A 10,029-nucleotide genomic window follows, 5' to 3' on the forward strand; every position below is an offset into this window, starting at 1 on the left:
GTGACTACCCTTTGCCTTCAAAACAGCATCAATTCTTCTAGGTACACTCGCACACAGTTTTTGAAGGAACTCGGCAGGTAGGTTGGCCCAAACATCTTGGAGAACTAACCACAGTTCTTCTGTGGATTTAGGCAGCCTCATTTGCTTCTCTTTCTTCATGTAATCTCAGACAGACTCGATGATGTTGAGATCGGGGCTCTGTGGGACTTCACTTCCAGGACTCCTTGTTCTTCTTTACACTGAAGATAGTTCTTAATGACTGTCGCTGTATGTTTGGGGTCGTTGTCATGCTGCAGAATAAATTTGGGACCAATCAGATGCCTCCCTGATGGAATTGCATGATGGATAAGTATCTGTCTGTACTTCTCAGCATTGAGGAGACCATTAATTCTGACCAAATCCCCAACTCCATTTGCAGAAATGCAGCCCCAAACTTGCAAGGAACCCCCACCATGCTTCACTGTTGCCTGCAGACACTCATTCGTGTACCGCTCTCTAGCCCTTCAGCAAACAAACTGCCTTCTGCTACAGCCAAATATTTCAAATTTTGACTCATCAGTCCAGAGCACCTGCTGCCCCAGTTCCTGTGTTTTCATGCATAATTGAGTTGCTTGGCCTTGTTTCCGGAGGTATGGCTTTTTGGCTGCAAGTCTTCCATTAAGGTCACTTCTGACCAGATTTCTCTGGACAGTAGATGTGTGTACCAGGGTCCCACTGTTTTCTGCCAATTCTGAGTTGATGGCACTGTTGGACATCATCTGATTGCGAAGGGAAGTAAGCATGATGTGTCTTTCATCTGCTGCAGGAAGTTTCCTTGGCCGACCACTGCGTCTACAGTCCTCAACGTTGCCCGTTTCTTTGTGCTTCTTCAAAAGAACTTGGACAGCACATCTGGAAACCCCTGTCTGCCTTGACATTTCTGCCTGCTCAGTCTTGCCATGGTGTATGACCTTTGAGCGTAAACTGTCTTCAGCAACCAAACCTTGTTAGCTGAGTTTGGCTGTTCCTCACCCAGTTATATTCCTCCTACACAGCTGTTTCTGTTTCAGTTAATGATTGTGTTTCAACCTACATATTGAATTGATGATCATTAGCACCTGTTTGGTAAAATGGTTTAATCATACACCTGACGATAATGCCTACAAAATCCCTGACTTTGTGCAAATATACCTAGAAGAATTGATGCTGTTTTGAAGGCAAAGGGTGGTCACACCAAATATGGATTTGATGTAGATTTTTCTTCTGTTCACTCACTTTGCATTTAGTTAATTGATAAATACAATCTATTAACAAGTCTATTTTTGAAAGCATTCTTACTTTACAGCATTTTTTCACACCTGCCTAAAACTTTTGCACAGTACTGTATTTCTAAGGCAAGTTTACTGTGATGGAAAATGGTTTATTTATGGTAGAAAGTAGTAAAGTGCAGGAATTGTGAACCAGTAGGAAAGCAATGTAAAACCATGGTACAACCATAGTAAAACCAAATAAAATGGTGCAATAATCCTATTGTAACATAAGGGTCCTCAGAGAAAAACTACAAAGAATATGAAAAACCCTGTGATAATGCAGTTAAGTTAGAATCTACTGTGCACCAGTATTAAAAGTACAGTTCCCCAGATGCACTGCTCACAGCATGAGAACAAAATACTTCCCATCTTACTGTTTGCCTTTGAAATCTAACACTCTAATACTATGGTACTATAGTAACTGAATTCACACTATTGTGGGTCTTCTGGGTAATTATGACTGCAGATCTGCTCCTTGGATCACTGAGGTCCAGGTTTCACTGTTGTAAGCATTTGCATTGAGCAGCACTGCTGATAGAGACTCAGTGAGGGGGGCTGTTCAGCACCTTGGCCAGTTCCTGCTTAGTTGATCCAGACCTGTGAGGATTTTAGGATCTATGGAGGCGAGCACAGAGAGATAAAGTGCTGAAGGGGAATTAAAATCTAAAGACCCCAAAGCAACACTGGTGTGTTTGAGCCTGCTCCTCCATGTACTTGCTTTGGGTGACATTTAGTCTCGTGGCCAATCCATACAATATCCCACAGCAAGTCTTCTCACTGTTGTCCACTTTAACACCAGTGTGTGTGTGTTTGCTCCTCTCTATGAAATGCCTGAAAGAGGTGTTGCTTTTGATGTCACCATTCTTCCAGGAAGGTTTCAGTCAGTTTAATGTTTCCTGTGCTGCTGCTGCGATCCACTTTGTACCTTGTTTGATTTTCTGTCCATTTGCCCTCCCTCCACAGGCAGCCCCACTTTTTCCTATCCACCAACCCCAACAAGTACACAACCCCAACCACGACTACCAGTCAAAACAGGTGAGCATGCAATTATTCAGATGTCTTTACTGTACACACATCTATATCCAATTGTAGTGGGCAGCATCTCACATCCTGTTTTTGAATAATTTGTTTCATAAATCCAACCATGGACGCCATGAGATGGGGCCAAACGTGATATTCACAGGGCTCAAGGCAGGGAACCCACCTACATCAACACACAACCCCCACCCCCACCCCCAATTTAGAGTAGACAACCCACCTATGCAGCATTTATTTGGACTGTGGACAGAAACCAGAGGAAACCCACACAGACATGGGGAGAACAAGCAAACTCAAACACACAGGGAGACACTCAGGGCTGGCCACGGACTGGGTCCAGTGTTAGGCAGCAGCATTAACGATGGCACAGCAGGGCCACCCGAATTTGATCAATATTGATCCTCAATAAATAAACTACAAATGTATTTTATATGCTTCAACCATTTCAGGTCCTCGCTACATGAAAACAATAAGTACATACCACACTATTTATTCAAAATAAGTACCTGTACACATGAGGAAATACAGTCCCTACTTCAAAACGTGTTCTACACATCCTCTTCTTAGTGAAATGGTCCTGGGATGGCAAGGGTTAGAAAAATATAAGTACTGGTTTGATGAATTTAAAATCTTTTTCTTAATCTTTGTTTTTGAGTTTGTTTAACAGTGAGTCAGCTGAGATAAACAAGGGAAGGGAGGGATGGAAACATTTGACTGCCTTAATAGGAGTCATACATACATACATTCGTACTTACATACTGGAAAAAAATGTGTGTATAATTGTTTATTGGATAGGATTTCTGTTTTATGACATGTGAAATATTTCTAAATAATGTCAGTCTGCCCAAATTATTGTGACTGTTTCAACACATTTCTCATGTGGTACATTACTAACATGTTACTGGTAATCAGTGCGATGTTACAGGAAAAAAGTGTATGTGAGTATATGTGTTTATTTTGGAGCAAAAAAGCTGTAGTCTTTTGCAATAGAAAAGACAATGTGATTTGTGCTAAACAGAACAATGAGAGCGAGGGGGGCGGGGGGAAGCGAGATTGTTAGGGTACTTTTTCTGAGACTGTTTGGTTAACCCTTTCTCAGCTTTTTAAAGAAATGTGGTTTTGCTGCATGTGGAATCAAGAGGGTGTTTGTCACTTTGAGATAGGTTTGGTTTGTCTTTCAAGAAGAAATGAGCATTGTGGAATAGTGAATCAGTGGATAAAACACTTTGGGGTTTAAAGCTTCAACTACCAGCCACTTTCAGACTGTAAATATAAAAAATCTGTAAACTAATCATACAAATATGTGAAGCTTCATTGACCAGTTAATTGACTTAATTGAAATTGACTTATTACAGAATCTCCCACATATAAAAGAAATACAATAGAAAATGAGAACTTCATGGGTTAAGCAAAGCTGACAAAGAGATCCCCTTTAGAACTGCAGACAGGAAACAGCTGCCAAGCAACAGGAAGTCAGAGGGCAGGACTCTGCTTTGGGATACAATACAAATCTCAAGGTGACAGGCCTGAGAAAACAAAGGGAATTCCTGAGTCATTCGTTAAACATCTTTTTCTTTCTTTCTTTCTTTCTTTCTTTCTTTCTTTCTTTCTTTCTTTCTTTCTTTCTTTCTTTCTCCTGTGGCAGAAAACAACTTTGAGGAGATCAGGAGGAACAGCTGGTCAGCTCCTATCACTGCAGCCCAGAAAGGTATATTCTACTCAGGCCATTCCTTTATTATTCTGCTTATTTCTTACCCAACACCCTGTTATCAGAAGAATGCTTGTCCAAATACAACGTTTGAATCTAATTCTGTTTCTGTCCCTAATCCGTCTGCCACTCCAGGATCTCCCACTCAGATCCAGCCTAGCAGTAGAGTGACTGAGCCCCCTCCTCGCCACGTCCCAGGTAAAAGACCCACACCCAGTTCCTATACAAGTACAGCCACCACTCTTCCTTGGGGGACATCTAGGTCTTATAGGTTTTATACAATGGGCTAGTTCTATATCCCTGAAGTGTCTCTGTTGTCTGTTCCTCCAGATCCATACCAAGTCTTGGGACCTACCAGCAGCCGCTTGGCCAATCCAGGTAAGCCTTTTAACCCTTTGATTTCTTAATTTTGATCTCTCTCAGCTCTGTCCCACAATCACATGTGGGAGTTAAGGCAAGGCAAGGTGCTCTAATAATCCAATGTCAGTCAGACATTTTCATCAGTGGCCCTTTTCTGGTATAATCTTGTGATTTTTAAGAACTCGGGAACACTTAAGGGGTAAAGGACAGAGTGCTGGGAAATGAATGGCATCACAGTGTTGCACGGTGGCTTTGGAGAATACCCAGTGTCCTAGTAGAAAATACTTATTGTCTTGATTTTTCTCATCTACAGCATGGTGACAAACAGGAAGTGGTTTTCTGTGTTGTTGTTTTAAAGTGCAACTCATATTCCGGTGAACGAACGCTGCACCCTATTTAGCAACATGCTCTGCCCAACCCCCCCCCACGTAGGAAACCTTTTTGATCATGTTAATTTTTCCTTACAGAAGAATGAGGGTCATTGGTGCTTGTCTCCTGCTTTGTTTAATACAATCCCCACTATCAGACTGGAGAGACAAGACTGATCCCTTTTCTTTAATCATGTCTCAACAGAAAACGCACTGCCCCAGCACAAGACCAGAACAGGCAAACATGATACATACAAGCATGTTGACTCCAGCCCTCACAGGATTGTGGGTAGGTTATTGCCAAACTTAGCTGTGAATATGGGCGTCCCCCCACCCCACCCCCTGCTCCTCTCCTTACTACTTAAAAGCAGACACCTGGATATGTAGGGGGTGACATTTTGTGACCAAATTATTATAGTGCCAGAAGAGTTCGTTGCCCTTTAAAAAACAAAAAAAAGCAACAACTGTTGGACCATGTTGGATGAGAAAATCAAGTAAATCTATTATGTTATGCAGTTTCCTGTGCCAGATTATACTTACATTGGGACTCTTGTGTAGCAAATGTGATAAAAGCATCCATCCAAACTGCAGGTCTCTAATCCCACTTATATTACCACAGCGCCCCTCCTGGAAAAACAAATTCTCCATCTTTACCGATGTAGCTATTGCACTGCATTTTGTACTTCATTTTTGATTAGTTAAAAGTGTAGTAATATATTTTGTGACAACCGTGAATTGTGCTATACACAACTCACTGTTGTCACAAAATATAGGACTACACGTTCTAATAAGAACTTTGGAGGAACCCTTAAAAGTTCTTATTAGAATCTTTCACCATGGTTACTTGCAAACAAGGATCCTTGAAGAATCGACAGAATGATCCTCAGCTCACAATATCCCTGTGGTTTACGGGGGAATTACGGACTCTTGGTCTGCAGTTCCAGCTGCGTCCCATTCGAAGTTGTCGGTGGGTCTGTTGTCTTGCGTTGCTGAAAATAACTGATGGCTTTGACCGTGCATGTTTTGGACCAGGTGGGCTTCTGAAGCAGTGGATTGTAGCACGTGACTGAATTGACGAGTTGAGGGTGGGGTAACTATTTTTGGGAAATTTAATTACAATAAACATCTATATATCGTAAGGAAGATTCTAAACTGATTGTGTGGATTGCATTTTTCAATCGGAATCAGTAGTTTGCTTTGAAATTAACATAATATACCATGTAAACAGATAACTAGCCAACCAAATGTTAAGGAGCAATGACAAAATGAATGACCTGCTGGCTGGTTCTAAATGCTGCTGCAATGGATAATTAATTGATGCATTAAATGTTTGAAAAAGGTAAAAGAAATTATGCGATGCTCCGCCAGTCGTAAATTGCATATACTGTATTCCCAATACAGGGAAAAGTACTCAATAGGGTCTATATAATTGATTTTGTGTTTTCAGTGTTTTCGGATAGGCTACTACAACATCTTAACTTTCAGTTTCAGTTTTAAAAAATATCAGATATAAGTGCTATAAACTGGACATTTCTTGAAGAGTACTTAAACTATTGTACATTGATTCTCTCACAGAAATAAGTAAAGTTCAGTCACTTAAACATAATTGTGTTTGATACGTGATGTTTAATACCAAAATAAAGCTCAGTCTTTCTTCTTGTTATGCCATGTTAACCCACCTGCTCAAGCAGACCAGCCAGAAGGCGTTTAATCATACATCCACAGAGAAGGACAGGATCACCCCCATATACTCCAGTAAATGGTGTAAAAATTACGAAAACACGCCCATTTCCATATGTAAACCGCAGTTTACGTGCAAATGCTACTGTCTGAGATAATCGTATATATATTCTGAAATGGCAACATTTTAAAAGTGCAAGATAACTGGTCTGTTAATTGGAGGTCTCAAGGTAAAGTCAATTACTGATGGACGTTTCATGGTTAATGGCAAAGCGGAACACACGTGTCAGGGATATGTATGCTACATGTCATGTAAATATGATGGATATAAGTGTATCTTGTTAAGGAGTTTATGATAATGTCAGCGAAACTTTAAAAGCAATTTTGAGTGTTTTGTATATTCCAAGTAGTCGGAATTTAAATTGTCATAACAGGAATTAACATATCTTAACACATTATATATAAAGCAATAATCCAGCTCAATCAGATTAAGTAATCGTTTTTTTTTTTCACCGAAACTTTGTATTAGTTATTGCTGTTGTTTCAATGTGCACAGTGCACTATTTACATTTGTATTTATTACTAAATCTATTTCTTCAACATGTACAGTGTATGTTAAAGTGCAATACATGTTATGTGATGTGCACTATTTAAGTGTCTGTGTATTTTAGTTTTACCTAAACATTCTCTCTCCGCCATAAAGATGGGCACCAGTAAAATGTTTTTCATCGAGGAGGGGGGCCCCACAATCATATCTCGCCTATGGCCCCCAAAAGGGCCGACCCTGGGTATTTGGATATGTACTGTGCTCATTCCATACCGAAAGCAACAGGGGAGCGATCATTCAGTGCTAAAACTACTCAAAACATATTTGCGCTCCACTATGGCAGAAGAAAGACTTTAGTGGCCGTGCGCACCTGTACATAAGGACCTCAAACTAATTTCTGCAGATGTTACTGATGAATTCGGGCGTCACAACAGGAGACTTGAATTCACTTAGAAACTCCTACATCAGCGGCGGAAATGAAGACGAATATTTCCAGCAGGCGCACAAATAGAAAGTTGTCCATCCTCACCCGTTTCAATTACAGAGTTCCACCGAAATAGATATATTTGATTGAGTAGCACCAGAAACGGCGTCTAGTTCGCCTAATGTCGGTTGATGTGTGATTTCTCACTGGATCTGCCCCATAGTGATATGTGGTTGTGAAGCAAATATATGTTTGAGTCAAAATCTGCTGATTTGAGTTAGTTTAGTTTTTTGGAATAAAGATAGACATGGATTTATTATTATTATTATTATTATTATTATTATTATTATTATTATTATTATTATTATTATTATTTCTTGGCAGACGCCCTTATCCAGGGCGACTTACAACAGTGCCAGCTAGGTCCCGAACAAAATCAACATAGTATCGCATTGTTCATCAGGCACACAATACAAGCAGTTTATTGACAGTGAAAGCTTCAACTTGTTTTTTTGTTACTTACATTCAAAATTAGGGCAAAGTAAAATTTGATATAATCACTCAGTGATGATGGACGCATTATTGTGCTTATGCCGCCACCAAGTGACCAAAATCAATCACTGCAAATACGAAAACGGAATTGTTCAAATAATATTGTATTATGATTAGTTTTCTGTTATTCTCTAGATTTGGTTTAATTATTATTTTTTAAATCGGGTAGAATATATATAAGAAAAAATATTCAGGGAGAATCTTTTTTTTTCTTCAGAAACAAAAAGATAAGCACAACATCCTCCAGGAAAACAAAACATAACACCATGGGCTAGACCAAATCAAAGCACATTATTCATTCATTTCCAATCACACATTGCTGGATGATAGATCATTAGAAAGCAGAGACAAGGAGCCTTAAATTGTGTCGGGAAACAAGATTAAAATGAAATAAACTCTCTTCCACTTTTTTTGGTCCCAGGTTCAGGCCAAATCCAGTTGTGGCAGTTCCTGCTGGAGCTCCTATCAGACAGCACCAACTCGGGCTGCATCACCTGGGAGGGCACCAACGGCGAATTCAAGATGACCGACCCAGACGAGGTGGCACGGCGCTGGGGGGAGAGGAAGAGCAAACCCAACATGAACTATGACAAGCTGAGCCGGGCTTTACGCTACTACTACGACAAGAACATCATGACCAAGGTACATGGCAAACGCTATGCCTACAAGTTCGACTTTCAGGGAATCTCCCAGGTCCATCAGAACCACGGGAACGAGACCAATGTGTACAAATACCCCCCCGAGGTGCCCTACGTCCAGCCCTACCACAGCCATCAGCCTAAAGTAAACTTCATTGGCACTCACACCTCCCCAATGCCTGTCACGTCTGGGAGTTTTTTCGGACCCCCTTCTCCCTACTGGAACTCCGCTACTGCTACCATCTACCCCAGCCCAGGTGTGCCCAGACACCCGGGTACCCACGTCTCCTCGCATTTGGGCAGCTTTTACTGAGTGACAGTTTTTCTCCCCCTCATATCAAGGTCGGACAGAGTTTTTGCTTGTAAATTGAACGGGGACATAAGGCCAGGTCTTGACGTCAGTGAGTCAATCTGTTCTAGTTCGCTTCCTTTGGGTTCGTTTAGTTTTCTTCTCTTGGATGAGTGTGAGGGCAGCCATATGGACCCGGTCAGCTCTGAAGAAATCCGTGAACTCAGCAGAGGACCATGAAGCGGGCAGCGATGAACCACAATACTGTTTGCAAGTTTTAACGAGGCATTTATCTCTTTCTCTCTCTCTCTCTCTCTCTCTATATATATATATAAATGTATGTATATATACTGTATTTTCAGATTATTGTGTATAATGATCAAGAACATTTCAGTATTATGTCAGCACAAGCTCAAATCTTCGCATTGTTTGTATTTTTATGATATAACTTTTTTTCACAGGGATATTGGTACTTCACTTGATGTGAAGTATTTTGGCTTGTTGGTTTTGGATAGTTAATATATTTATATATATATATATATATATATACACTCACCTAAAGGATTATTAGGAACACCATACTAATACTGTGTTTGACCCCCTTTCGCCTTCAGAACTGCCTTAATTCTACGTGGCATTGATTCAACAAGGTGCTGAAAGCATTCTTTAGAAATGTTGGCCCATATTGATAGGATAGCATCTTGCAGTTGATGGAGATTTGTGGGATGCACATCCAGGGCACGAAGCTCCCGTTCCACCACATCCCAAAGATGCTCTATTGGGTTGAGATCTGGTGACTGTGGGGGCCAGTTTAGTACAGTGAACTCATTGTCATGTTCAAGAAACCAATTTGAAATGATTCGACCTTTGTGACATGGTGCATTATCCTGCTGGAAGTAGCCATCAGAGGATGGGTACATGGTGGTCATAAAGGGATGGACATGGTCAGAAACAATGCTCAGGTAGGCCGTGGCATTTAAACGATGCCCAATTGGCACTAAGGGGCCTAAAGTGTGCCAAGAAAACATCCCCCACACCATTACACCACCACCACCAGCCTGCACAGTGGTAACAAGGCATGATGGATCCATGTTCTCATTCTGTTTACGCCAAATTCTGACTCTACCATCTGAATG

At 40.9% G+C, this 10,029-nt stretch overlaps 1 protein-coding gene across 5 annotated transcripts in view; it reads left to right on the forward strand.

The window, feature by feature from the left end:
- Positions 1 to 9,733, forward strand: part of fli1rs (Fli-1 proto-oncogene, ETS transcription factor-related sequence) — a 30,869-nt gene extending 21,136 nt beyond the window's left edge. For 2 of the 5 annotated variants that reach the window (XM_066719159.1, XM_066719160.1), the window contains exons 5-10: positions 2,253 to 2,324; positions 3,973 to 4,035; positions 4,171 to 4,233; positions 4,366 to 4,413; positions 4,969 to 5,052; positions 8,388 to 9,733. In XM_066719159.1, the coding sequence (XP_066575256.1) occupies positions 2,253 to 2,324; positions 3,973 to 4,035; positions 4,171 to 4,233; positions 4,366 to 4,413; positions 4,969 to 5,052; positions 8,388 to 8,917 (860 nt within the window). In that variant the 3' untranslated portion in view covers positions 8,918 to 9,733. The remainder of the gene's footprint in view (positions 1 to 2,252; positions 2,325 to 3,972; positions 4,036 to 4,170; positions 4,234 to 4,365; positions 4,414 to 4,968; positions 5,053 to 8,387) is intronic. The other 3 variants (XM_066719161.1, XM_066719162.1, XM_066719163.1) reach the window with 2 other exon arrangements.
- Positions 9,734 to 10,029: the final 296 nt, after the last annotated feature.

The sequence above is a fragment of the Amia ocellicauda genome, chromosome 12 (assembly GCF_036373705.1).
Source record: "Amia ocellicauda isolate fAmiCal2 chromosome 12, fAmiCal2.hap1, whole genome shotgun sequence".
NCBI classification, from domain to species: Eukaryota; Metazoa; Chordata; class Actinopteri; order Amiiformes; family Amiidae; genus Amia; species Amia ocellicauda.